General features: G+C 50.2%; 10 protein-coding genes across 10 annotated transcripts; 6 read left to right on the top strand and 4 right to left on the bottom strand.

The window, feature by feature from the left end:
* Positions 1-406: 406 nt before the first annotated feature.
* On the top strand, positions 407-2,512 carry HER10_EVM0007262 (uncharacterized protein; the record flags this gene model as incomplete). The annotated part of the gene is made up of 2 exons (XM_035476821.1): positions 407-506; positions 1,023-2,512. 2 exons carry the CDS (start codon positions 407-409, stop codon positions 2,510-2,512), a joined length of 1,590 nt encoding a protein of 529 aa, XP_035332857.1.
* Positions 2,513-3,140: 628 nt separating this feature from the next.
* Positions 3,141-4,589, bottom strand: HER10_EVM0009451 (uncharacterized protein; the record flags this gene model as incomplete). Its single annotated transcript, XM_035478937.1, has 6 exons — positions 3,141-3,712; positions 3,772-3,857; positions 3,913-4,026; positions 4,078-4,237; positions 4,311-4,356; positions 4,422-4,589. 6 exons carry the CDS (start codon positions 4,587-4,589, stop codon positions 3,141-3,143), a joined length of 1,146 nt encoding a protein of 381 aa, XP_035333114.1.
* A 1,117-nt stretch (positions 4,590-5,706) lies between these two features.
* Positions 5,707-7,319, bottom strand: HER10_EVM0012492 (uncharacterized protein; the record flags this gene model as incomplete). Its single annotated transcript, XM_035481886.1, has 4 exons — positions 5,707-6,167; positions 6,237-6,627; positions 6,687-7,121; positions 7,179-7,319. 4 exons carry the CDS (start codon positions 7,317-7,319, stop codon positions 5,707-5,709), a joined length of 1,428 nt encoding a protein of 475 aa, XP_035333511.1.
* Positions 7,320-9,125: 1,806 nt separating this feature from the next.
* Positions 9,126-11,127, bottom strand: HER10_EVM0000890 (uncharacterized protein). The gene is made up of 5 exons (XM_035470657.1): positions 10,804-11,127; positions 10,717-10,736; positions 10,562-10,666; positions 10,021-10,496; positions 9,126-9,963 (listed from the first exon to the last, which is right to left on the bottom strand). The coding sequence occupies exons 1-5, from the start codon at positions 10,997-10,999 to the stop codon at positions 9,351-9,353; spliced, it is 1,410 nt and encodes a 469-aa protein (XP_035332095.1). The 5' UTR covers positions 11,000-11,127; the 3' UTR covers positions 9,126-9,350.
* A 2,684-nt stretch (positions 11,128-13,811) lies between these two features.
* Positions 13,812-18,465, bottom strand: HER10_EVM0007946 (multidrug resistance protein CDR1; the record flags this gene model as incomplete). Its single annotated transcript, XM_035477484.1, has 10 exons — positions 13,812-13,904; positions 13,970-14,409; positions 14,470-15,444; positions 15,522-16,415; positions 16,470-16,975; positions 17,029-17,585; positions 17,642-17,889; positions 17,947-18,109; positions 18,162-18,206; positions 18,259-18,465. The coding sequence occupies 10 exons, from the start codon at positions 18,463-18,465 to the stop codon at positions 13,812-13,814; spliced, it is 4,128 nt and encodes a 1,375-aa protein (XP_035332945.1).
* A 380-nt stretch (positions 18,466-18,845) lies between these two features.
* Positions 18,846-21,184, top strand: HER10_EVM0001597 (C6 zinc finger domain-containing protein; the record flags this gene model as incomplete). The annotated part of the gene is made up of 4 exons (XM_035471341.1): positions 18,846-19,986; positions 20,056-20,354; positions 20,416-20,603; positions 20,660-21,184. The coding sequence occupies exons 1-4, from the start codon at positions 18,965-18,967 to the stop codon at positions 21,182-21,184; spliced, it is 2,034 nt and encodes a 677-aa protein (XP_035332180.1). The 5' UTR covers positions 18,846-18,964.
* Positions 21,185-22,007: 823 nt separating this feature from the next.
* Positions 22,008-22,952, top strand: HER10_EVM0001502 (uncharacterized protein; the record flags this gene model as incomplete). The annotated part of the gene is made up of 1 exon (XM_035471247.1): positions 22,008-22,952. The coding sequence occupies one exon, from the start codon at positions 22,008-22,010 to the stop codon at positions 22,950-22,952; it is 945 nt and encodes a 314-aa protein (XP_035332169.1).
* Positions 22,953-23,290: 338 nt separating this feature from the next.
* On the top strand, positions 23,291-24,037 carry HER10_EVM0010513 (uncharacterized protein; the record flags this gene model as incomplete). The annotated part of the gene is made up of 1 exon (XM_035479970.1): positions 23,291-24,037. The coding sequence occupies one exon, from the start codon at positions 23,291-23,293 to the stop codon at positions 24,035-24,037; it is 747 nt and encodes a 248-aa protein (XP_035333257.1).
* A 360-nt stretch (positions 24,038-24,397) lies between these two features.
* Positions 24,398-24,920, top strand: HER10_EVM0010480 (uncharacterized protein; the record flags this gene model as incomplete). The annotated part of the gene is made up of 2 exons (XM_035479938.1): positions 24,398-24,400; positions 24,474-24,920. The coding sequence occupies 2 exons, from the start codon at positions 24,398-24,400 to the stop codon at positions 24,918-24,920; spliced, it is 450 nt and encodes a 149-aa protein (XP_035333250.1).
* A 1,718-nt stretch (positions 24,921-26,638) lies between these two features.
* HER10_EVM0007254 (nicotinate-nucleotide diphosphorylase) lies at positions 26,639-27,354 on the top strand (the record flags this gene model as incomplete). Its single annotated transcript, XM_035476814.1, has 2 exons — positions 26,639-26,765; positions 26,837-27,354. 2 exons carry the CDS (start codon positions 26,639-26,641, stop codon positions 27,352-27,354), a joined length of 645 nt encoding a protein of 214 aa, XP_035332855.1.
* Positions 27,355-27,442: the final 88 nt, after the last annotated feature.

Here is a 27,442-nt window from a genome sequence, read left to right as displayed (position 1 = left end):
AGGAAATCAACCTGAATTGACTACATTCGTGACCAGACAAGCTCTTCTTCCATCCTTGGTTGATATCTCTTGCATTCACTTGGCCACTCATTTGCCGCATCGTTTCTATCGCGCCGAATATTCTTCTCTGCAGAGCCGAGCGGGAAGATATCATCAACTCATCAGTGGTCGTGAAGCAGATACTGGTCAGATATAGTCAGGTAAGCATCCTCTCGCAACTTGGCATCTTTCAGCAGATTGGTTGGCTTCGCATTCGTCAGATCCCAAGCAAAATGAGGATCCCTATTTCCTCCCCCTAACTAACCTTGATGGGTTTCAGTGAAACAAGTCATTGAAGATGCCATTTAGTGGTGTTGTTCAGCAAGTCCTTGCGTTGTTGTTCAGGAACGCTCACCCAACGCCAAAAATGCGTGACGACTCAAGCTCCCATCGATGGGACCGCAGCCAGCTTTTGGTCAACAGCAGTCATCTCTTCTCCAATGCGACTCGATCCATTACTGTGACGCGTCAAGTAATTACCATAGGGCCTTTGCGTCGACCTTCGATCTATGCCAGCTTCACGATGGCAAATTTCTCGCAAATGGCCAAGGCGATTGATGTCAAGAGCACCGTAGACACTCGCTCTGTTGTGGGGTTCAACGGAAACGTGCCCGGAAATCAGCATCTCGTGAATGCTAGCAATGTGTTCCCGGAATACACCTCTTTCAATCAGTTTCTAGACGCTGAAGGCAATTAGAGATTGTCTGAGCTCTCTGAGACTGGTCTCTCGGATACCTCAAGCATTGAGGTATCGCGACGGAGCTCCCCAAGCCCAGGTTTGTTTTCATCTTCTTCTACTGTGACAAGGCTTGATACTTATGAAATTCAAGCGGAATTGGCCCCTAGAAATCCCTTGAGTCCTCTTGATGAACTTCCCCCTCGACCCTCTCGTCCCCTTTTCGGCCATAGAAGCCGCAACAGGACCGCAGGTGCCTTGTTCAAGCCCACAAGACTCTTCCAGCTTTCTATTGGTTCTCAACCAGAATACGATCTTGGCGTCGCACAGCAGACCTGGGAAACTTCCTATGGAGATTACGACAACGACTCGGTCATCACAGCTGTCAGGAATGACGATCACATCCACCACCCCATACCATCTCATGTTCCCCGAGAGCTCTATTGCAGCCATGCCGATTTCTTCAGCGTCTCATCCGTCTGTGCTGAAGTGAAGGAAGAGTATCAGAGGCCTGAGCTCATCACGGAAGTGATTGGAGAAATTGACGAGTTCCTGTCTGACCTTGAACTTGAAGACTGTCAGAAGGCACTTGCTTGGTACTACCGTGAAAGGGATTTTTTCATTGCATCTCAAGAGCCTCTGCCCCTGAAAGTCCCGGCGAAGAACAAGCCAATCATTCACGGAAGTCAACCTATATACTCCAACGCTGAAGCAAAGCCATTGTTCACCATAAACGAGGAAGTCAACAACCACGGAAATGGGCCTTCCAATCAGCCGACTTTGCCTATGGCCCTTCCTTTAACAAAGCACAATGGCTTTGTTGACCCATCCATGGTCCTCGCACCTCTGAGTATCATTAAGCGATCCAAGGCTGATGCTAGCCGCAAAGTAAAGCGTCCATCTACACTGCGTGCTCGAGGCAACAAAAGTCCAGCTGGACCCAGAGACATTGAGCATGCCAGAAGACAACAAAACAGGTTGCGCCCGGACTCGCCTCCATCTCTCGGTCCTCTTTTCGACGAGAGCGCATTTGGCACTCCTGTGATTCCCTTTCTACCCATTGCCGAGCCTCGTCAGCTCTTATTTCCTTCGCCGAATTCGATCGCTTACCTCGAGCACGAGCTTTCTAACGGGATCGATCCCGACACGGATGATATCGCTACGGTGATTGAGGCTCCCACTGGCGCTGCTGGCGTTTCTCAGTGGGACGAAGAAGAATCCATTGACTTCTTGCTCGGCCCCATCGAAAATGCGCCGCCTCCCGTGCCACCACACAGGGTGCTTGCCCAGCCCCAAGACCCTTTGTTAAACCGAGGCGTTGTGCTCGGCTGGCTGGAAGATTCGGAGACTGTCAGCGGTGGCCAAGGTGCTACCAGCCATGGCGAGTTCGATGCTCCTCGTCCCCGTCGTGTTCGGGACGTTGATGACAGTCGCAATGACGAAGCCGATACCCCTTGTCCTCTTCGTGCTCAAGACGTCAATGCTCGCGTCAATGCCGGCATCGATGCTCTGATCTACCCTATTGTGGCGCCCGAAAACGACTTCGCGTATGATGAGGAGGACTCCCTTCACGAAGTCATGACTGCTGTGAGTGAGACCCAAGCAACTGACCTAGATGAGCAGCTTCGGCTCCTAGGTCCAGTCTATCCTAGCAGAATCCTCCTGTGGCCTTTGCACCATCCCACCACGGAGATTGAACCAGAGAATGCCTCTCAAGAGGGCTACGAGCGTAGTCAATCGACTCCCGTATCGACCGCCACTGATGAGCTTCCCGAGAGCCCCAAGTTGTTTTTGTGAAATTCCACTGGCTACCAGTAGCTGTCCGAGCTTGCGAATGTGGTATCGAGTGAACAACAATCATGTCAGTATTGTAAGATTGGAATCTCTGAATTTCCAGATGCTTTCTTGCCGTTACGAGACCCGAGAACGACTGAAACCCAACTATACTGGCCAGAGTGATTGAGTAAATGTTCCGATAAAAGCGTTGATGGATACTTTGGACGATCCGGAGGATCGATGATGGAGCTAAGACAGGGAGATAGAGAGGAAACTGTTTGCTGCAGTAGATGGGCAAGTGAGACTCGGATGGACTCAAGTAATTGGCTGGTCGGGTTTTCCTGACCGCATTCTGCGAAATTGCTGTGAAGTTCTACTAGGTCGGGGGCCTAGAGGTTGGTTTTGCAAGGCGGCGTTTCGGCTTCCTATTCTCCTTTCTCATTTTGTTGAGCGCTGGTGGATTTGGCATGAACCCGAATGACCTTGGTTACACAAGTGTAAGCTGTAAGCCACCAACTCCATTGTACTGCTACACCGCTGGGTATTCTTCTAAGCTTTACGTTTCTTTGACACCAAATAAATCCTGAATGCGCTGCTTTCCTCTTCAAGTGATCGTCTTGAGTCGAAGCCGATGAATGTTCGTGTTAAATCAATCATTTCTCGCGGTCTCGTCATTTGCGGGGATATGGGAACTCCGGCCCTCATTATCCCCACCCTTGTCAAGAGGCTCCAACTCCTGTTCACTGGCCGCATGCCCTAATTCCACGTCCAATGTGTTGCCATGATCTCGAGTCCCTCCCACAATGGTTCCTAATCTTGAGGTAGTAGAATTCACCCACCCAAGAAGTGAGTCTTCTTTAATGACTCTCCGTCTGTGGCCGCCAACTGTTGTTCGGCTCCTTCTTGCACTTTCCATAGGATTTGACGGGCGAGCCGGCGGTCGGTAATGCCACTGCCAAAACCTGCGGGAGAACAAAGGACGTAGAATGGGTGCGTTGACAGCAATCAGACCGACTTCGCATTCTCGGACTCCCCATCGGTTTACTGTAATTGTTGAAGGTGCTGACCCCAAAGTCACCGCAACTCGCATGATCGCTGCCGCGATGACGAATAAACCGGAGCATATCAGTACTGCTATGAAGATCTTCTTGTAGAAAGGTACCCTGATTTCCTTCAGAACCGGCAGCGGCAGACAAAGAATGGCTGCATCGGTCACCACATCTGGTCACTGGTCAGCTTGGAGCCCTGAGTTATCCAACTAGACCATCCATTAGACTTACTGAGAAATGTCGAGACCAGTAGATTTTGGGCTTTGAAAACACACTTCTCACTAGGTAGGGGCCTCACTCCCCAATTATCTGAAAACCTGTACCATGCAGTTAGCCAAAAGCTCCAGTGGAACTTCAGAGTCCATCACTCACGGCATGCAGCTAAAGGTTATCGTTCCGACCACAACTAGGTATGATAGAATGGTAAACCAGGCCAGGTGTTTCAGCACTCTCGCACTCTGCCACAAATCAAAAGTCATTCGCTTACTTCAGAACTGTCAGTCTCTCTTTATCGGAAGGACCAGGAGGGCGAGATACTAGAAAAATAACAGGGTTGCTTTCATAGACCATAAGTATGCGGTGTATGAATACCAAGCTACTTGTTGAAACTTGGAACCTTGTACAAGTCGTGCCACTTCTTCATCGGAAAGAGTGTTGATTTGGGCAGCTGTGAGATCCACGTTTGTGCCATATCGGTCTAGGTTTATACATATCAGTCCCCCCAAATCCTCTTCATCTCTTTACTGCTCATTATCAGAGGTGATACTCACACACTAGGTCGACCATCACAAAACAGACCGTGTATAGGAACAGAGTCTATCCAGATGATATGTTAGCGCAACGTCACGTCATTGATTAATGCGTGCTCATTTTCGGCTTACAACAAGCATTGTGTAGTCGTCCCCCTTGAGACCTCTGGGGCCAACCATGCGGATTCTCACGAAAAACCGCAACAATATGACGAGAGCTCCGACACCAAACCAAGTCCACATCTCCTTGAGAAATTTGTCATCGCGTCTCAAGATGCTGTCCAGTTGACCGGTCGCCATGCTCAAGGCCGCGCGTCCGTCCACCGACGCATACGGCGAACAGTGATCATCTATCGAGGCGAGGCTTTTGTTGGGTGGTCGCCCATGGGCGATGCGTGAATGTCGTCGGCAGGCTGTGGGTGTATGAAGTTGGCGGGTTTTCAAGCTGTCGTCTCATTTAGCCACATGCAGGCGCGTTTCCCTACAGGAGGTTTGGAGGAGACATGAAGTCTAACATTCTTAGATGAGACTTTGAAATGCCGAGATTGGGGTGACGAGCGCGTCGGGGTCGAGAAAACGCTTGTCCGTAATGTCAACTAGACCTAAAGAGGTGCTTTTGGGGAACGCTCTGGTCGCGCAGACGTTGATCTGGCGCTGACTGATGACTCGTGGCGTTTCGTAGTCGCAACTCTAAAAGGCAGTGTTGCTACGGTCACATCAGACTAAGACAGAATAGCGGCACTCGGACCTTTTGGCCGGCCGAACAGAGACTGAAGTTAGTGATTCCCAACTATGAACCCCTCTTTACTACGTACAATAATCCATTTCGTATGGTAGTGGATTGATTATACCGACGTGGGCATTGGAGTCAAAACAAGAATGAGAGTTTCCTTTTTATTGAGACCTTCAAGCATCACAAGGTCAGGTGACCGTCATTAAAACAAGGTTTCGGGTAGAATATAGGCTTTATTGCGCCAAATGCTTAATGATACAACATGTTCTAAGACGTAGATATTATTTCAAAACAGGACTTCATGGACAATTCATGAACATGGACTATGTTTTCAAATGCGCGAGTTCGGTTGTGGTGAAGAGCAAAGTTTTTTGACTTCAAAGCGCGATTTCTCAAGTTCAAATCTCTTAGCGAGATAATGCTGCTCAGTGTCCACAATTAGTGATGGGATACTTCACTGTTCTAAATCAACTACGAATTGAGAACCTGAGCGACGCAGGAGGTGTAGTCTCACTTGCTCGATTTCAGAAATGTATGTCATTGTCTCGATGTTATTCCATCATTATCATTAAAGCTGAGTCGTCCTACTGATAGGCCTCCAATCAGCGGACTGCTATATAGATGGCTTTCTGACAATCCACCATGGAAACACGCAGGTATATTCCAACCTCAGGCTTGAATCCTTCATGCAGAGCGCTTCACAACGAAGGCGCCACGCTCGATCGTGTTGATCAGAATGTGGCCACTCTTGAAGTAAGGGTAGTGAGACCAGGTGCCGACGAAGTCAATGGATCCTCCAAGGGGCTCGTTGTCGTTCTCGGGGTAAATATCGAAGAATCCAACCTCGGAAACGCCGCCTCCGGTGGGGTCATCGGGAAGAGAGGAGACGTCGAGAATGCGGAGACCGGCACCGTAGTGGCTCTGGAAGGCAAGGCCGTCGATGACGAACTGGTTGTGATCGATGCCGTAAGCCTCGCTGCGGTAGTAGCCAGTCTGCTTAGGAGCCTCAAGAGATCTGATATCCCAGAAGTAGGTAATTGGGTAACCGCTAGCAGCAGGACCGGTGGCATCAACCTCATCGTACTCGTCGTCGAGGACGAGGTACTCCTGCCACTCTGTGTTGGTGACCCAACCCTGGTGGGTGTCTGTATATGTAATCAGTCTTTGTTCATGCTTTCAATGAGGGGCAAAACAAGTCAACGTACAGCTAGCACCCTCGTAAGAGGTGCGAGAAATGATGTTGGTCTCGTTCTTGTTGGTGACATCGTAGATGGTCAAAGTGTCCTCATTGTAACCGTAGCAGATATCACGGCCGAAGTACTTCTCATCAGGGCCACGGTAGACGAGGCACTGAGCATCGTGGACGTAACCGTCACCAGCGGCGCAACCCGGGGAGGTAGGGTTGGCGGGGTCGCTGAGGTCAATGAAGATCAGCCCGGAGCGGCAGGCGCTGGAACGAGGCTGGGCGCCGACAGCAACGGCGTACTGCTTCTCCTCGTTGATGACGATGTTGTGGGTGGAGCCGGCGGGAAGGCCGTTCCAGTAGCCGGTAAGGTCACGGGAGTTGCTGAAGGTGACCGGGCTGGCGGGGTCAATGTCCAACAGCTATCGCCAACAGTTAGTATTTTTGGAGACTTGAGGCAAGACGATGTTGATGAGCTTACCTTGGTCAGATCGAAGATCTGGACACCATGGCGGGAGGCCTCACTGCCGATGACGACGTAGTTCTTGTATCCACGGAGTTCACGCCAGATGGACTGGGTAGAGTACTGCGGAAGGCGACCGAGGTAGACGAGCTTGCCCGCAGAGGTGATCTCAGCGAAGGCGGCACCATCAGCCTGAGCAATAATGGCAAACTCGCGACCGTCGGGGCTGGTCCAACCCCAGGAAGAAGATCCCTCGCCGGCGGTAGAGCCAAGGTCGGAGTGGCTCTTGAAGTCGTAGAAGTCGACCTTGTTGCACTTAAAAGTGTTGTTGGCATCGCCAGGGATGACCTCGGCAACACCGTTAACGCAAGAAACGGGGCCCTCCTCAGCGAGGCGGCTCGTGTACTTGGTCGACTCCATCTCTCCAGCCTCTCTTTGGCGATCCCATGATGCCTATCAGTTGCTAAGGTTAGATCAAGTGCTGTAAGCAAAGCTGCTGGTATCAAATACCTTCTTACGGGCCATGAGATCCTTGTGGATGACACCGCTGTCGTAAATCTCAGAGACGAGTTCACTGGGTGCGATCTCCTTGGCCGAAGCTCCAGAGAGGAGCGCCGAAACGGCCAAGGTAGCCAAGGTAATTGCCTTCATCTTGAGTGGTTCAGGAGGGGTCCTGGGAGTTGTCTTCGGCAGGGATAAATTGACAGTTGAACCACGATGATCACTTCACAACCTAAAGAGCGGAGAGGTGCAGAGCAAGATCTTCTGTTGATCGAACGGGCGACATCGCGATTCTTTTATCTTCTTCCCATCACAACTTGGCGTTTTCCTTCCCCTCAATTCTTTCGTCGGGCTTCGCGGTATCTCTCCACCGCTTTACGAGTCAAAAACATGATTATTGTCATTTGTCCTGCTAGAAACAGAAGGTCAAGAAACGGCGGTTGGAAGGTGGGAGCAACGAGCTTCAATGTCGCGATGCGGAGCACTACTGCCCAAAGAAGCAGGTGTCTATCTGACCAGGCCCGCACGGTACTTGGACGCACGAATCAGCGGCTCCGAAGCCCCGGCCCGGCAGTCCACCATCCTTCGCCGCAAATTTCCTTACATACCCGCCCGGACTTGGCAACAGGCACTGCCATACGGGCAAACATCCTTAAAGGAGGCGTTGTAAGCCTCTTGGCGCATCGTATCTGGCGCCTTCCGCAGGCTTGCCAAGCGCGCCGTTGTAACACTCCCGCAGATTGTACCGGCATCACCACCATGCAGCGCCAAGTCACGGCGTCATTCTGGTCTTTTTGTATTTCTTCACCTTCTCGAAAAGATTGATCATGTATCATTTGATAGATGGCGTCAAGAGATTACGTTTGTGCGAGATATCGACCGTTGTCGAATCGTCTATCTAGCTCCCGCAAACGTCCCCAGATCAGCAAGCTCTTTACTATATCTGTTCATGGATCGTTTAATTCCGCACCAATCGCTTTCTAAATCATTCTACCCTGATGGCCCAAGTGTTGTTCGCCGGCTCTTTCCGAATTCAAGTGCGGTGGCTGCTGCCCACGTGCAGTCAGTGCATATAGTAACCTCAACTGGTCATGTACGGATGCATTTCAGCTTTCAACACTTAATTGGGAAACGTGGAGGAGCCTCGTTTATCCTCTCTTAGTCTCATAGGGAGTTTCGACCAATTTTTCATCTGACATGAACTCATATCATTACCTCACTAGTGATCTTGCTCGTCAAAACATGTCTTCACTTGAAAATATCTTACTCGCGCGCTGAACATTTGTGGAAGGCATCAAATGGCTTCCAAATGGCCAGAAGTCTTTCACTCATCGGAAACTGAGAATCAAAAGTTCAATCATTGAAATTCTTAGGCCAAGTCCTTTTTTCCTATCCGAGCACTTTTACGATCTAAGTCTTTACTCTCGAGGCAACTCACTTGGCTTATTATCCCATCGGCCCAAATTGGCCCCACTTCAGTAAAGTCCCCGCTAGATAAGGTGTGGCCATCCGGAGCTTATGGGGATGATCGAGTTCCGAAACAGAAAACTTGCTCAACTTTAAGACGACTTCAAATTGAACATGCAACGACATACAGAAGTCAAGGCTCTGGCGATTCTCGAAAGGAATTTCTACAAAAGCCGATGCTTGTTCTCATTGAAAGTAGGTGTTGTCATGGCTCTCCTTCTTCAGAAATCAGAACAGGAAGCTGCATCAGCGTTTGGGAAAGTTCAGATTGCCTCAACAATTTGAATATTTCTCTGACAGACAACAAAACTTGAGTATTTGATCCAGGAGTTTCATCGAGCTGTTAGTTCTGACGTTCATTACATTGTCATGAACTCAGAGATAATATTTTCTGCCGCGTCGCAAACATCGAGTTCTCGACCAAGACCGTCCTTCACGAGCTTCATCTGAATGTCCCTGCAGCTTTTACTCTCGACTCGTTGCTTGTCTGCATCATTTGTGTAGTAATTATTCTCCCTTCAGTTTGCATCGTGGGATGCGGGCACTGCCTCTAGGCTTTATGCACTCTACTCATTACACAATCGCCCTCCGAATTTCGTTACACATCCGTGGCTCTCCTACGCACCCCATCAGGTCGACCGTGATGCGTTATGTCCTTCCTTATTAAGAATGGGGGTATCTTTCGCAGTAATCCATAGAATCGCTTCTGCACGTCTACTTTGTCAGGTGCTCCCAGTCTGGTGGTGGATGTGCTGCTAGCTGCAGTCGGGGAGGGCCGTCATCTTCAGGTATCGAGGATAGCCCCTCCGGAGGTATTGCCTTCTCCCACACAGCTTCCCAAGACTTTCTGGCCTCCATATTGTGATTGTGCCAGTTGGGTACCCTGTCCCCTGAACACCCTGGTGCTGAGCTCTCGCCACCCTGTGCCAGCCATCCTTCCCTCCTCCCGTCTATTGAATTTGCTCTTGGGTTGTACGTCCAGTCTTCGGCAGTCTGCTCCGATTTCCTGGCTGTGTCATCCGTCAATGGCCTCATTCCCATTGGTTGACCAGTGAGGACCGCAAGTTCGGTATCGAAGTTGGCGGGGCCCGTTTGACCTATTGCAGTACGTTCTGCTACAGTAGCAGCTGTGCGCGTAATTTTCAGTTGCTTATTCGGCAATATACTGCGCCAGTAAGATGAGCTTGAACTGCTCCCTTTCTTGAGATCACCTATAGTTCGCGGCAGGTGACCCATCTGCTTTCCTTCTCCCTTTCGTACCCGTTCGTAGAGGAGGTTGGTCGAGGGTAAACAAGCACAAACGACGCCAATGACAAGTTCGAGTGCCCTAGTACACACTGTTGAGCTATCAAGCGGGTGATGGGGGGAAAGCGATATAGCTTACGTGATAAGGTCCAAAACAACAAAGTCCGCTGTGACATCTGTCGAAGTGAGGAACTGAACGACGAGATACATGCGATAGACAGTCACAGCTGTCGCGATACCTCCAGCTCCAAGGAGCGCGGCAACTTTCAGCTTCTTCCGCAAAGGCATACGCAACCCCCATAACAATGGCACCGGGAGCACGAGGATGAAGAAGTCTGTGATGATGGCCAGACTCAGATCCGCAATGAAAATTTTGCGTTGATTCAAGCATCTCGGATTTGGTGTCTTGGGGTTCCAGAAGGCTGACACCGGCAAGCAGATTACAGTCTTGAGTATCTGAATTGGGATATAGCAGATGAGTAGGGTGATGATGAAGACTTTGATCCCGCGTGAAACTCGCTCGTGCACGGCAAAGACTCGTGCTTCGAGTAAGAGTAAAGTGACCTTCGTAAAGTACGCTGCCGGACAGTAGATAATGGAGCTGGCGTACAGCCACTGAAGATCATTGCATTAGTTCATGCCCATGTCGCTTGAAGATGTATTAGGCTTATCAAACTTACTTTCATCACTTCTTGATACGATTCTTTCGTGAGCTCCCACGCATGATAGCCCTCGCCATAGTGTGCCATCACGAACACAGTAGAAACGTATATCATTATCGAAGCCTGAGGGGGTTAGTATGGCCAATTCGCAGTCCTATGCAATTGAGTCTCACATATGATACAGCGCAAGTCCCTGGGTTGGAAGTCAGTCAAGTGTTTATTTTCCCACCTCATCCAAACAAGATTGAAGTACAACATACAATCGTCTGGAAGAAACGGTCTCGCCATGGCGAACTTCACATATGTCCTGATTCCAAAGAACAGCGTCGCAATCGCTGCCAGGACACTCATTCCCACGACATTCCACATCCACCCGGCGTCCCTTGGGTTCTCGAAATTCGGTGTGACGCCAGGCGGGGGCGGAAACGCCCCTGTCAGAGCCGTTGCGTTACTCATCGTATCTTCAATTGCTCAACGTGAGCTGTGAACCACATGGCGAGGCTCATCGCTTCACAAATGTAGACGCAAGCTTTCGATGGCCGATCGTATGTTCGCAGCTGCAGAAATCTTTTCTCTTCGCCGTCCACTTGAAGTTGAAAGGGCTCCAAGCTGCTGATAAACGACATCAACGACAATTGGTGACCTGCGACAAGGGGCGTCCCGCACCGGCCCTGACTCGCCCGGCCGCTCTAGTTCCGTTTAGAGTTCGTCGAGTGGTCGGACGTTGCCAGGGTCGGGGCGCAACACCATTGTTAGCGCCATGGAGTGATCAACAGAAGGCGAAACTTTAACAAACATCATGCTGCACGGTGTCCCCTGTGGCCGGTTATGAGACGTTGAAAGGGACCAGATCTAAGGGACCTGGAGAGGTCGTTCGTGACCTCGCTCTCCCGGAAAACAGGAAAGTGTCATTTGGGTCCATGTTTTGAGCGCTAGGTGCACAGCGCGATATGAAAAGGACCTACTGCCTTTTTCCGAATCCGAACGGAACCTCGCATGTCTGAGCGCTCTACATTGTCCAAGGTTTGCTTCTAGATCGCAACGAACCTCTCCTAAAACCTGAATCCAGGGAACAGACGGACTCAGGTGTGCAAATCAAAACCTGGCCTTTGTTATGTACAGGCCAAGCTTATTAGACACCGCCACGACGCAAGAGGCTGTGATGAGTGCGCCCGTTGATTGCACAAAGCTTTGCTAGTTCAGATCCGAAAGCGTTCTAGAAGGCTTTCGGATCGTCTGCTCCGGCGCTTCTCGGAAACGACTCCGCGGGATTCAAACAATGCATATGTGAGGGGTCATTCCAGAAAACAGAGAGACATTTCGGATACCGAGTGTCTATGATGTAGGTCTTTTCGAGAGACTCCACCCCTTCGACACCGCGTACTCCGAATCTCTAACGCCGAGCGACACTGGAGCTGTTTCTGACTTATCACCGACTTGGTACTCTGAAAATCAGGAGAAATATCTTTCCATGGCAGCATTTTCTCTGCATCAAGATGACAAACCATTTCAGAATTCTGCGGCATACCGAAGCAGCTCATAATATCTCGCCCCACGGCATAACGATCACAAAAGCGAAGCGACAACATGGCTTTGTCGTTACATGTACGACAAATTCAGGGTACGACTTCTTCAGACAATGGGATATTGTCTCCGGATGAATGGAATGGTACTCTCTCAGTTTGAGGTAATCTTGTCTGTTCTAAGTAGGGCTTTCCGGAGCAACCGAATCATACGCTGGCCTTGCGATTCAGTTCATAAAAGACCCAGAAGCATTGACTCGTCACAATTAGCTACACCGGGCCTGGGAGGCGAGCAGCTTTCCTACCTGATTTCTATCATCATATCATGAGGTGGGCGTGGAAGTAGAGTAGTCACCGCACAAGTTTGACAGGGTCGATTGGGCTACCTTAAGACGAGTTGTTTGATTGTCATCATTCCACCACCCGCAACTCTGTCGCTGGGAAATTGCTTTCGAGATCGATTACTAATAGCATATGCCACTGCAGTCGCCTGCCACTTCTAACTCTCTTTCTAGTCGACCGAAACTTTGGTGGGCAAACTATCAAGTCCATAAACTGAAAGCGATGTTGCTTCTGTAAACGATATTACTAGTCATTATTGTGGCCGAAGCGCCCTATTGAGGGTCTTGGCGGTCGTGGCCGAACTTGAAGCCATGGCCATCCCGGCAGCTACCGGACGTTTCGACCGGCTCAACCCCGCGTGGGGCTCCCAGTCTAGGGTCATCCCATGCTTTACATGCAAGTCATGAGTATCGCAATGGCCAATCTCGTTTTCGAAAAGCTCACGCGTGAGGAATGAACGGTATACGGATGCCCGCGGGCTTCCGGTAGTTATTTCCTCTTATAATGCGTGAACAATTGATTTCAAGCGATATTTAAGACAACTACTGAGGTCCAGGTCTGAGTTGGTAACCCACGTCAGAAAAGGTGATGTGAAAGAGGTAGCCTGTATCATCGAGCTGAGATAGAAAATTGATATCTTGTAACTATTTTGGTCCAAAGGAGTCCTTGGATGTGGGGAGAAAACATTTAGATGACCGAAGCCTGCTAAACAACATGTGTATCACTGATCGACATTGCTGCTAAAGAAATGGGACTCATCGTAAGACGTGCATTTCTGGTGCACTGACACTGACCGCTGCATGTGATTCTCAAAGCAGGGTCGCCGTAGAGACTCAGTTTCAGCTGTCAACTTTGCTCGGCAACCATTCGGCCCAATGGTGAAAAGTCTGGTTGTGTAGGAAAAGGTATAATCCTGTTTGCAGATCCAACCATACTGAAGTACTTCCAGTCATCTCCACCTCTTTGGACAAGTCAAGGTAATTTCCAATCAGTTGAACTTGCTGAAGAACGTTTCAACGTACTCTTACCAATCTGGGCTTTAGCCCAGTGGTCAAGGTAATCATTACCGAGAAGATGCAAGTTTAGAATAGCCGGTGTATCCGGTGAGATCGACTCCGGCACCTAAGCCTGTTCCATAGAGTACTGACTATGGTATTGTCCATCACGTAGCAACCGAAGAGATCGATGGTCAGGAGCGTGGAGTTTTCAAAAGATAGTATAATATAAAATGCTATGACGCTAGTATTCCCATTATCCCAGCTTTCATTGCACCTCGATTCGTTCAAGACGTGGCTTCTATCTGGGTTGCAAGGCAGCTGGGGGAAGCCGGAAGCGAACACGGGTGTGATCATAGCTGTTGCCTCTCCTTAGTATGCCTAGCTTCGAACCTTAACAATTTATCCTCAGCTCGCAGTTTTCGTGGTCTTGGTCCGCAGTTTCATCATCAGAAAGACGAGGGCGTAAGACGAAACGCAAAAGAGCGCTGTGATACCGACCTATAGCAATCAACAGTTAGAATTCGTGAATCCCTTGGTATGTCTAAATGCAATAGTTTACTTACTCCTCTCCACCCGTAGCTGGAATCATTGATGTTCATGGTTCTCATGTAGTCCGCTCCAGTGCTGTAGGGACAGTATGCACACATGGTGCGATTTCCCGGATCGACAACGTAGCCCGGCTCAGAAGAGATAAAACCGGCGAGATACTCCCCGCAGGTGCTGTTACCTGGAAGTGGAATATGAGTCAACTCGTTTGACTTGCAGTGAACTTTGACATCCCAGACCACAGGCTCCAGCATTCCTTGGATGAGGTAGGTGAAAGGATCAAGCCAGTAGAGCCAGTATCTCCAAAAAGCCGTGATCTGCGAGTATGGAACAACGACACCACAAAAGTTGATGAGACCGGCGCCGATGATGATGGGGTTGGCCAGCGCGGCGAAGTAGGCGTTGGGGCTGTAAGCGGCAATGGCTTGTCCCAGTGAAGTGTACAAGAACTCATAGACTGGATGAGCACAGGTTAGCAGGATATTCTTACACACAATTGAGATTTCGTAAAACTTACGGATCATTTGGAGGTAGACCTGCCCGGAAATCCTTGCCTCCGTGGGGAAGCCAACCGTGAAATACCAGGTGACAAACGCCAGTGTTCCGCACACGATCAGCACAGGTGTCTCTGACAGCAATTGAGCCGCCACAAAGGCAAACCAATGGTAAGTCTTAGACTTCTTCTCGCGAGTCTCGAAGACGTCGCGGTTCCGAATGAAGAGCGGCTGCAGCTGGTTGATACATCCGGGGGCAACAAACACGAAGTTGAAGACGGCCATGAGCCTGAGTTGAAGGTCAAAGGTACCGTCACCCAACATCCAATAAGTGAAACCTCCAAAGAGTCCGTTAGTGATGTGCAGTCCAATCTTGTTCCAGACGTAATCAGGGTTGCGCCACAGCGCGACCAGTTGTCGGCTTGTGACGAGATAGACCTGGTATGCGACTGGGGTAGCGAATCCAGCAAGCTGATCCTCATCGACGGCCTCGGCCGTTGTTGATGGCTCAGAGCCCTTCTTCTCCTCAACGTTAGAGTTGAGAGCATCAAGTTCCGTGATAGCCGCTTGTCTCTCTGCAGAATCAAGCCATGTCTGCGGCCAATCGATCTCAGTACCAAAACGGCCTTGCACCACATCGACTATGTGCTCGGCGGGATTCGCGTGCGGTGGGCAAGCGGCACCATTGCGGGCGAAGTAATCGATCACTGTAGCTGAGTTTCTGCCGGTTGGTCCGAAGTAAGTCGTACGTCCTCCGCGGGCCAAAAGGAGAAGCACATCGAATGCATCGAAGAGAGTTGCAGATGGCTGGTGAATGGTGCAAATAATGGTCTGTCCAGATGCTGCGAGCCTGCGCATGAAGCGACAGATCTCGTAAGCAGACTGGCCATCCAAGCCGGAAGTCGGTTCGTCGAGGAAAAGGAGAGAAGGCTTGGCCACGAGTTCCGTTGCGAGTGTGAGACGCTTCCGCTGCTCGATAGAGAGGCCCTCGCCAGGCGCTGTGCAAAAAGTAATTGATTAGCGCGTGGTTTCGAAAGAGGTGCCAGGGACTCAAGTTCAATAGTGTGAAACTCACTTCCAACAATGGCGTGCTGAAGAGGTGTCAGCTCGAGTAACTCCATGATGCCTCGAACATAGTCTTGCTTCTCTTCATCTGGAATCTTGTGGCTCTGTCGCAGCCGTGCCGAGAACAAAAGACTCTCCCAGACTGTAGCTGTGGGTTCGTGGACGTCATTCTGCTCACAGTAGCCCGTCGTCCGCTGGAAGCTGATACCTTGCGGCTTGCCATTGACCATGATGCTGCCTTCGATCGTGCCGCTGTCTTTCCTCTGTGCCAAAACGTCCATCAAGGTCGTCTTGCCAGCACCGGAGCTACCCATCAGCGCGACCAGCTGACCGGGCTTGACGTAGCCAGAGACTCCGCGAAGGAGCTGAAGGTCTTTCCCTTCGTGTCGAACAAAGTAGCTGATGTCCTTGAAAGTGAATACCGTCTTGCTAAGAGACATGTAAGAGACATCATGGGAAGCAGCCGACTCATCCGCCTTTTCCGTGTCTACCTTTGTGGCCGCCTCCTTCTTTTTGCTTCGTCGGTCGAACAACACTTTCGAGCCAGAATCGGAATGCAGATTGATCTCGAAGCCGACAGCGGTCATAAGTGCCAGGGAAATCCAGAATCCGATGAGAATCCCTGCGTTGCGCCAAATATGTGCCTTGTAGACCGAATATTGAGCATTCATGTAGGTTTCGCCGTTGATGATTGTCGATCCCGATGTAGATCCCCTGACTGTGCAGCTGCGATACTGGCCATCATCATAGGCAGATCCGAAGGGGATAAGCTGAGGTTGAACGCAGTCCAGAGTGAGATCTCCCATCTCCTTAGCCATGATAGCTTCGAAGGTATATGTTGCGGGGTTCAGCCACGAAATCCAACGGAACCAAACAGGCATACTCGGTACGGGAATGAGATATCCTGCGAGTGCTTAGAAGGCTTCTATCCGCCGTGATTGAATCATTGCAAACTTACCTGCATAGACCATGAAAACCATCGTCATCCACCCAGTGATTTGTGAAGCCAGCCCAAAATGCCTGCACCAAGCTCCGATCATGCGAAACAGGGAAGCAAAGCATAGTGTGCATAGAATGAGCATAAACCAGTTGGCGAAGAAGTGGCCCGCCTCACGTTGGAAACCCACGATGAAGTAGTAGATCAACTGAAACAAGGAGTATGCCAAAATGACGAGCGGGACATCGGTTGCTGCGTTAGCTAGAGCGTACGCTGCGGGCCGATGGAAAGCAAGTCGCTTGTGCCTTGAGATGATTCGGCGTCCCATGAAGGATGCTGTGGTTTCGGACATCTTGTTCATGGCGAAGAGTTGAATTGGAAAGAAGAGAGCGCCTGGCCGGGTGAAGATGGAGGTGCTGTCGGAAGGGAGGTTGTAGAAAAGACTTCCGGTGACCAGCGCCATGATGAGGGCAGAAGCAATCTGTAATGCATTTGACCAACGGTCTCCCCAGATTATTTGAAACTGTCTTTAATTTCAGTTAGACTTTGGGATCGAAGTGTGGAGGGAGGCTGACGATACCTTCTAATGCAGTTTGCAATCTGGCTCGCGAATGACACCTGATAGGGGCTACCTTGACGAGATAGAAATGGCAGTGAGCGGTTCTTTTCTGCATCTCTAAGTCTCAGGATACTCTCTACTTCATCCGACAGAGACTTTTCTGACACCGCGTTCATCTGCTGTACCATCCTGTCGAAAAGAGGGCTCGTCTTGTACGCATCTTCGAAATCTGCCGGACTTGTCGGGATCTGATCTTCGTATCCAGGGCGTATTTGTCGCTCCGTAGGAACCGAAACTGACGTGAGGAAATCAGAGATGTTTGCTCCCGGCGTGCACACAAAGCCCATGTCCTCGAAGTATTGCCTAGCCTCGGTTGTGGGGCCGTAGTAGATCTCTCTCCCTTCAGCAAGCACAAGTACTTTGTCAAAGAGATCGTAGATGCCGTTTCCAGCTTGGTAGAGAGTTGCAACAATGGACTTGTGCTCCTCGTCGGCCATCTTGCGCAAGACACGTGCAAAGTCCAATGCATTGCTGGCGTCTAAGCCTCGAGTTGAGTTGTCCCAGCATTGAACAGGAGCCTGTGTATGGGGTCAACGAGCGTTCATCGGGGATACCCATGTTCATCCGTTCATACCTGAGTAGCCATGACCTCAGCGATTGACACTCGCTTTCTTTCTCCGCCGGACACCCCACGAATGACTTCATCCCCGACCATTGTGTTCTTCGTGTGACTGATTGACAAGGATTCCAGAATGGCGTCGGTCTTCTGTGACAGATAATCTTTGGAACTAGTGGATGACTCTGGCAATAAGCCAGGTATCTTGTTTGACGTCGCAAAGTCGATGGTCTTTTTCACCTCCAAAGTTGGGAAGTGTAAGTCATCTGGCGGGTTTTCAAGTTAGACTTTGACAACTTAGCTCGCGAGTATAATTCCCATACCTTCGGTGTTCATTACCACTTGGTTGCGAAACTGTTGTGCTCCTCTATGGCCGAGATTGCCGTATCTTATGTCACCGCTGACATGATGAAACTCGTTTCGTTGATTAGATATCACTTTGAGAAGAGAAGTGCAGCCTGATCCCGGTCGCCCGAGAACTAATAGCTGAGTGATATGTTAGAACAAAGCAGCATTGCAATTGCACCCATTGGCTTACCATTTCCCCCGGCTGTACCTGACCCGTCACATCGTGAAGTATATGCTGCGTATGTTAGCATCAACTTTCCAGCGGAGGTCAAAAGTCGAGCTCTTACCCTTCGAGATGTCTGGCTTTTGGCGAATGGAAGTAAGTCGGCCAGAACGGAGAGACATGTTGAACCATAGTCTTCCCCAAGTCCATGAACCTCGATGCTCAAATCCTTGAAAGTGACAGTCAATGCTTTCTGAGGCTGATCAAAGTCTCGAAGACTATCGTCGGCCTGGACAGTTCGATCACTGTCGTAGATTGTTGTTGAAGTCATCGCGGCTAGAACAAGGTTCAGGTTGGAACTACAATAGCAATACGAACCAAACAGTCAGACGGTTGAACAAGGTTGCAAGCCACATCTTGAATTGAGTTATAGTCTAATCTGATCTCTTTAATCTCCCGGTGCGATCATCAATTCCTAATCAGCCTCCACACTTACTTAGGAAACATCAGCATATTGGTTCCGGATGTTGTAGTCACTGAATCTCATTCTGTCAAGATCAGTGGACCCCTTTTTAGCGTTGTCGGTGGCGGGTTTACGGTGTTTCGGATTTACGGAATTACGTCAGGACATCATCTCATCCGCTTTCACCAAACTCATCCTCTCTGACCCATTCAACTTCCGCAAAACGGCAACATAGATAATTATTCGAGTCTTTTCGGACTTGGGGAATTAAGATCACTTCCGTGTCTGACTCTTCATATCTTTCTTTTCCATTGAGCCTGTTATTCCGATTGGGAGGCCAAGGGTCGCGTATCTCGGAGTTAGCGGGATGCAGTCTAACAGCAAATTCGGAGGGAAGATTCCCAAGGCGTGCGAACCATGCCGCAGGCGCAAGATCAAGTGTTCCGGTCACAAACCCTGTCGGCAATGTGAGAACAAGCCATCCGATTGCGTGTATCGTCTCAAACCGCGCGTGAGATTGTCATCGAAACGGGCCGCGGTGACGGTAGCGAATGCCGAGACTGGCCACGGCGTATCCACCCCGGGCTCTGATCGGGTTCGCCGGGACGAAGCTGCTTCCCAACGTTCAGCAGAAGAACTCCAGCAACATGTAGCACAAACTGAAGTCTATCACAGCGTTGCCGCAGCTCACCATGCACCAAAGTCTACCGACAGTTCACAACTCTTCTACGGACCTTCTTCGAATTCTGCTTTCCTGCAACAGATTCATCGAGGTCTGCTTTCTGGTCAGTATGGCCAGAGCCATGCCAGAGATGTCCAAGAGGGAGGACCGGGGTTGGACATGTTCATGCAGAGAAACATCTTTTTTGGCATGCCACTAAAGATCAACGTTGAGCCTGCTCAACCTGCAAGCTGCCCGGTGTCCCTGTTACAGGCAGAAGAGTTCGTTTTGCACTTCAAGACAACTCACTTGTCATCTTTACCTTTTTTCACCCCATCCGAGCTTGACGACATGGTTCCGACTTTATTCAACTATACCCCAGAGACAACCTTCCAACCACAAAGAAAGACAGTGTTCCTTGCGGCTCTCGCATTGGGGGCCTTGAGTACCTCACAGACCGACGCTGCAGAGTCATTGTTTATCCACGCCAAAAAAGAAGCAGCAATTTACGAGGACTCTGTCACGTTACCAATGATACAGTTTTCGATTCTCATGGCTCATTATCAGCTAAATATGGGTCGTCCCAACTCCGCTTACTTACATAGCGGCATCGCAACACGGAAAGCCCTGTCCATGGGCCTGCACGCAGGGACCACAAGTGCAATTTCGAGAAAGGAAGAAGTTCAGGGGAGACTGGTGACGCTATGGTCTCTTTACTTCTTGGAAATGTGAGTAGTCCCCTTATTGGCTATAGATCGGCTTCTTGGTGCACATCATTCTGATATCGTGACATACAGTTGGCTCAGCTTGGTCGTCGGACGGCGCAGTTCGATGCAGAAGTCCGACTTCGAATCTTGCCCTTATCCGGACGGACAACCAACTTTGATGGCACTCTGCCAATTCGCCAACATTCTTGAAGAAGCGATTGAGTCGATATACAACAAACGTACCGACTCCCTGCGTCAATTATACGGGAAAGCCGAGAAGCTGTATGGTCACGTCCGGCAATACGGTGAGAAGTGGGGTTTGGGTACAGCAGCTTCCGTACAACGGGTAGACGCATGGAATCCTGAAACTAGTCTTCTTCTACACAACGGTACGACTAACCTTTGACCCAAAGTCTTGTCCAATTTTCTTGCTAACTTCTGGTGACTTAGTCTACTTTCATGTTGTTCTTCTCATCTTCCGCCCTTTTCTGATTGCTGAAGCTGCCCTGCAATCTGGGGAAGGATCCGGCGGGATAGGCGATATCTGGCTTCGGCAAGCTTGCAGACACGCCACAGATGCTGCACAGGATGCACTCGCTTTTACCTGGAACATGCTTCGTGGCCCTGAGGAATGCAACGTAAGTCGTCGACGGGTGATTGCCGCCGGAAACCGAGCTAACCTGTCCCTTCTCAGACTCGGCGATACCATGCATTCTTCATCGAGTCCTCCTGCGCTGTTCTGTTATACGACAGCTTGCGCCATCCGGCAAAGCACCCCCACAACTTGGAGTTCATTCAGATGGCGATATCTTGTCTGCGCTCATTAGTGGGAGACGATCCAGTGACGAACGCCATACATTCCATCAAGCGCATCGTGTGGGCTGTGGAACAATCCATCAACGCGGCCAAGTCCACAGGCGCGTTCTTGGACATCGCTTCTGCCGACTCGTCACCCTCATGGACCGATGATCGTCTACCGACTAACATACAGTTCCCATCCTTAGAGGAGAATAGGGCTACAACGTCGGATGATTTGATCTTCTTCAGCAACAGAGCTTACCGGCCACAACCTGAACCCATCACAGAGTACAGCATGCCGATGTCAGGCTCAGTGGGGAACCCGTTCCCTGACTTGAACTTTGATGTGCTCACGACGGATCTGTTCAACTTCTTTCCAGTCGAGATGAACTCGGGGCCTACTGGACACGGAGGAGCATAGCTGGATCTTGTCGAATGTAGGATTAGATAAATCACAGGCAGTTGTTTCTAGAGCAGAAAATGCCTTGTTGACTCAACAATTCTTTACTTCGCTTATACTCGTATGTCGGTTGATTATGTCTCATGAATCTTACTTGCAGTTCTAGTCTCAATGTCGCTTGACATCATGATTCATGGAGTCCTCTGGAAATACACACGGCAGGGTACTATACTAATGTACAATGGCGTTTCTCTACTCATAGAGGCCAATCAGATCTCATCTGTCGTACAGTTGTCTCCGAGACATATTTTGAGGCTTCTACAGCTGGACTCAGCCGCACCCAATGAGGCTAAGAATGACTGTGATTGTGGCTAGCTGGTTTCACGTTAGCAACCTCTCCCAGTGTGCGAGATGGCTGCCTTGAACATTACATTTGTCAATGGTCTTGCGAGCTCAACTAATTGTATGCTAGTGCTACTCAGCTTTTACACTCTGGATGATTCAAAGGTCAGACTGGTGTGCTGAGCTGAACTCGAAGGATCGTGTTGTTTGAGAAGGAAATGCATCTTGCCTTGCCAAGGCGGACTTTCTTCCAGACGCAAGACCATGATGCTCCAGAATTGGGCTCATAGTCGATAGCTCAGCGATGATCTTCTGCCATTGGGTTCCATCCCTTGAATCCCTCCTGAAGGTAAGCTAGTAGACTTGTGGTTGAGAGTGTGTCTATAAAGTGGCCAATTTTCCCTCTTCCTCAGTGGAATTTGAACAATTCTAGGAGTTAGTCTTCTCTCGAGATAGGTTCCTACTCACTTTAGTATTGATCATACGACTGATGTCCGAGAAAATGGCATCTTCTTCTAAACTTGAACAGCTCCGGGACTATCTGTCGAGCCTGGACCCAAAGAACTCGTTAGAAGGAGTTTCATTCCACTATGACACAGCCAACGAACTCGGCTTCAACCCTGGCGACCCATTCGACTTCTTCGTCGCCACTCCATTTGGCAAGTGGTCTAATACATCACCGCCAATTCCCAACGTCGTCGCCGCTGCTGTTTCCGAGGCTTTGGTAAATGGCATGGCCTCAAAGAACATATCGATCGGCCAAGATGGATCCAAGTACATGTTCATCGACTTACTCACCCTCGCACCATTCAACTCCACTTTCTTCACCCAGGGCATCAGTCCAACTCTGAACAAGCTCGTCAATGGTCTTCCAAGTGATGTCACGCCAGTCATCCGTCTACTATGCGGTGACAACGGCATCACCGCAGCTCAGTTCAAGGACGCTAGTAACGGATCCGGGTGGAACGACTACAAGCAGATTTTCTGGTCTAACAACCAGCCATCTATCACGCACCCTAAGGCAGAGCTTTACATCGGCTTCTACAACCCCGACTTCAAGTTTCAGCCCGGAGGCAGTGAGGCGTGGGTGAAGAAGCTTCAAACCGAACTCAAGAACTACTTGAGCAACTCGGCTTTATCCGGCCATCCATGGGTCATCGACCTGGCCACCACTCTCGTCAGCGATGGCCTGTTACCTCTCGCTCAAGTCGCCGAGAGTAAAGGGCTTCCAGCTCTCAGCTGGAATCACGCAAAGGTCACGGCGGTCAATGGCACCACGATGACAACGGGAGGTGCGAACCTGTGGGACAGCTATGGCGATACCCAGGTCGGGACCTTTGACTCTATGGTCAAGGTCAGAGGCGATGCAGCTATTGAAGCCCACAGATATGCTGATGCTTTGTGGAGGCAAGTCGGATCTAAGCTAAACATGATGAGCGGACACTAACATGAGGGTAGCTACCTCAACGATATTCCTTCCGACGACAATGCTTCGTTCCGACATTCCATCAAGCTCTCAGGGCCGACTCCAACAGGAGCAGACAGCTTTCAGGCAGACACAGTTCCACTTTTTAGCGACACCAAGCAGTCTGTCAAGAACTCTGGATCGCAAGCGGTTTTAACTACCAGTAACGTGGGCGATCGTCTTCCTGGATCTGGTAAACACCGATACCCTATTCTGGTCTTGAATTTAGTCAAGTAAGTACTTTTAAATATCGGGCAACGTCAACAGATCAACATTAACCAGAATCATTGTACAGAGACATTCTTATGCAATTGGTGTACATGCAGACCACGAAAGGCTTCAACCCTTCGAGTGGCGCAACTCCTGACTTGAAGATGATGAACCTCGTCATCGATGTGTTGAGTGATCAATCCATTCTCCCCGCCATGCAGCGGTTCGGCCTCAGCCCCGCCGTATGGGCAAGCAAAGCCGCGCGATTCCACGCTATCGAGAATGCGACGAGCAACATTACACTCGCTCAGGAAATCTTTGTGGAACCATTCTTGCGAGGCAACGCAGGCGCCAATGCCATCAAGGGGTGGCTCAACACCAAACTTGGCCTCGACTGGGATGAGTACGTGGTCCCTTACGACGTTATGCAGGCCATGTGCAAGGGTCTGCTCAATATTGTCAAGAATCATCCGCAAGATAAGAGCTTCGGGATGCACATCTTGCTCACCACGAAGGATGCCGGAGGAGGCTATGGAGATCCGTACTCGTGGAAAACCTTCCGGGAAATCCTGACTGGTCTTCTCGGCGCACAAGAACTGCCGTCAGGTACCACTGCTGCGGAGATTATCCAAGACCGGCTTCATTGCAAGAGAATAATGCAGAACGATAATCGGTATGGCCAACACAGTAAGATCGTGTGTGTGGATAGGCAGCTTCTGTATGTGGGAAGCGACAATATTTATCCAGAGTACAACGAGCAGCATGGTGTCTGGATTGATGATACGAAGAACATCGAGGCATGGTACAGCCAGTACTTTGACACTGCGTGGCAAAAGGGGGCCGATGTTGTCGATTAGGTAGAAGGTGGCAGAATTTGGTTGTTCTATCAAGCTCCTGTGTGTAGGGAATCGGCCATCTTTAGCCATGACCTCAGTTTCGACAGAGGATTAGACGTTAGAGATAATTCGAAAGTAGACTAAGCATAGTGGCCCCATCGCAAATCTAAGAATCGCACATGGCAGTCTCAAAGTTCAACGTCGTTCTGGACCGCCCAAGAGCTCTGAATCTAAATTTTCGCCAGGCCTATCAAGGTTCTCTGATGGCAGTTCTTCTGACTCTGCCTACTTTACGAACAGATTGCTATAGAACAAGAGTTCTCCTCCTTTACCAAACGCACCACCCTTTCTCTAAGAAACTAAGAAGGCATTCAAAGCACAATGGTACGTTCCGACTCTTTTATCTTCTCGATTGTCAACCCACAAGCTATGATACTAACCCACTAACCACTTCCAGAAACTATCAACTATCATCGCAGTCGTCGTCGGCCTCGCTGCCACCAGCGTCAACGCCCAATGGTACCCAGCCCGCAACTGGACAAACTGCATCGCTGCCACCGGCGGAAACGGCACAAAAGGCATCAGAGAAGCCCACGCCTTCTTCAACGAGGCCTGGGGCCGACCCCGCCTCCGTATCCAGGCACAGTCGTCCTATGCCGTCATCTGCTACGGCCTCATTTTCGGCATCGTCAATGACGACAAGATGGGCTGGTTCGAGGCGGCCAACGATCGCGACATAGTAGCTCTCGAAGACCCTGGTACGGCGAGTGAGTGCAAGTGGTACCCAAGGGCGCACGAATTCACGCGTTATTACTTCTTTGGGAGGGATAGGGAGTGGATTATGGATAATCGAGCCTATATTCGCCGATGCAACGAGGTTGAAAGGCCTATGGAGGGTACTTAAGTCAATCAACCTTGAGACTGCCGTAGTCCGTGGACTGGAATTTAGTAACATCAGCAATCAGTCTAATTATCTGGGAGAATGCATTGTCCCATAGATGTAATGTCGACTGCCTACATTCTATCAGTTAGTCAACAACAATCAACTAGTCTTTATCGTACACCTATGTTGAATCTGGATTGGATTGTTTGGGGCAGAGATTGAACATGCCACACTCTATGATGACATCACACTTACTTGCCTTTGTCTTCGACCATACGTTTACCCTCCTCTGTCAAGCTACTAGGTAGGTAGACATTTGATCTCAATCTTGCCGAGCGCAACCTTCGAGATGAGTGGCTTAGCGTTGAGTCGTACGGATGATCGCCAGCCTAACCCAATCCGCATCATCGAGACTCAACGCTCAAGACACCTGCAAACGGTGTCAAGATCTGAGACCTTTACTTCTCCGCACAAAGCGTTGGAAGACGCTGATTTCGTACTTGAGCTTTACATGCCCACTCCACATGAGAATCCAAGTGTACAGTTTCTCTCATCCCAGAATCCGCTCTACCTTGAGCAACCGATGATAATATGTCCACGTCTTGGAAACCTCAGTACCGCCATACCCCTCCTTGCCAACAGCAGCGCAAAGATGAGTATCTCGGCATGTCCCCCGACATCTTTGGCCTCGTTGCTGGGATATCTGTTGCGTTACTCCTAGCAGCCATGTTTCTCTTTCCAATGTATTACATGGAGAGGCACGAGCAGCGCGGCGGTGAGAAAAAGAGCCAAAGAACACTGCCGCGTTCTAGAGGAAATGGCAGTCATGGAGGTACGTGCAAAACTTGAGGCACGGCATACTGACTGACCTCGTGATTTTAAAGAGACATGCCGATGTTGCTCGGAACCCCATGGAGTGATCGGCCATGCCTGCTTAGCAGAATCGCCTCGACCATGCCAAATACAGCCATTGAATTTCTGCCGAAGTGGGCGAGGAATACGGGGTGGATGCAACCTACCGAGAAATTATCCTGGACTACAAGGCACAGAATGCTCTTTTCATTTGGAAGAACCAGGCGGGGATGGAGCCCGTTGCTCTTCGGATGCCATGTCCTTTGACATAACAATTGGTGCCATGAGAATCACCCACTCTCAACATTACCCAAGCACCAAATCAGAATTGAAAGCAGCCGAAACCCTAATCAACGGGCTCGCCACCTTGTTGAACCAGAGTCTCCAATCCGGTACGCCTGAAATGGACGACCCGTCTCCGCCTACGACTTCCTGTCCATCTTTGCCGCGGGAGCAGGGACGTGCGACGCCTCTCTCACCACCTTGTGTGTGCAGCTCGTCAAGATCCCCCAAGGGTGAGGAATCGACATCCGAACCCTCCAAGGTTGATCAAGACGTAGATGAGCCGTCTCGGATCGATGGCGATCTCTCAAATGTGCCGGCTAAGAAGCTTGCTTGCCCGTTCTATCAACACGATCCCGACGGGCGATTCCGAAAGACCTACTGTACGGGGCCTGGATTTTCCAATGTGGATGAAGTCAGGTCAGCATGATACGTTCCCAGGCGATACGTAGGCTTACATCACAGGCAATAGACAACATATTTACGACCACCACATAATCCCCTTCTACTGCCCCCGATGCGCCGCAGTATTCTTTTCCGAGAACAGCCTTCACAATCACTTGCTGGAACCGACAAGATGTGAGCTGGTCTCGTCTGTGTTGCCCATGGGATGTACCAGACAGCAGAGAAAGTTTCTGCGAAGACGAATCCATGGAACCGAAGAACAGCAGTGGCGTGCCGTCTACGGTATCCTGTTTCCTGATGAGCTGAGCGAAGACATGCCGTCTCCGTGTAAGTGCTCCTCCAGACCGAACACCTTACCTGACCATGCCAAAGACTCATCGCTTTTCAAGACTTTGAAGCCGTCCCGTTGAATACCGATGTCAGTGACAAGAAAGAGGAGAGTGTCAACAATGCGCAGCAGCAGCACTTCCGCCTCCAGCTTCCGCACGTCCTGGACCGACGCTTCGTCGAGAACCCAACCAATTCGGAATCGGAAACTCCGATAGCGGATCCGACGACACGGAACCGACGCGGGGAGAACGGGGACGGGGCCACCGTCGACGTCGTACGGGGCGCCCAAAAGGAGCTGTACCGGAACTTCCGCCCCATCCGACAACTAACCATTGAGGACTTCTACGACTCTGCGCCGCTGTCACCTGGTGCCCCGGCCGACGAGACTGCAAGCCCGGTCCAGCCAGACGAGTCGAGAGAGCGGCATCATTCGCATGACAGTTCTGACTTTGGGGTGCTGACCGAGTCGTCCAGGTCTGGGTCTATTCAGTCAAGCGGGTTTGTGTACGCGTCTGATGAGTTTTCTGTCAGTGAGGCAGAGGACAGGGGGACGTTTTTTCAGAGATCTGGGGCGGATCGTTGTTGATTTGGATGATATCTTCGTGCATTCGTATCGATTTTATATACTTGAATAGAAAGAATGCGACTTTATGTGTGCCATTAACCACGAGTTT

Source organism: Colletotrichum scovillei, assembly GCF_011075155.1.
Source record: "Colletotrichum scovillei strain TJNH1 chromosome Unknown Contig00006, whole genome shotgun sequence".
Lineage (NCBI taxonomy): Eukaryota > Fungi > Ascomycota > Sordariomycetes > Glomerellales > Glomerellaceae > Colletotrichum > Colletotrichum scovillei.
The sequence above is the reverse complement of the archived record's forward strand: the minus strand, read 5'-3'. Positions and strand labels throughout refer to the sequence as shown.

Coding starts and splice junctions, on each gene's coding strand:
- HER10_EVM0000890 (XM_035470657.1), bottom strand. CDS start 10,999: ATGAGTAACGCAACGGCTCTGACAGGGGCGTTTCCGCCCCCGCCTGGC. Junction 10,737..10,803: donor ACCGTTTCTTCCAGACGATT/GTATGTTGTACT, acceptor CTTCCAACCCAG/GGACTTGCGCTGTATCATAT. Junction 9,964..10,020: donor GTTGTTTTGGACCTTATCAC/GTAAGCTATATC, acceptor AGTGTGTACTAG/GGCACTCGAACTTGTCATTG.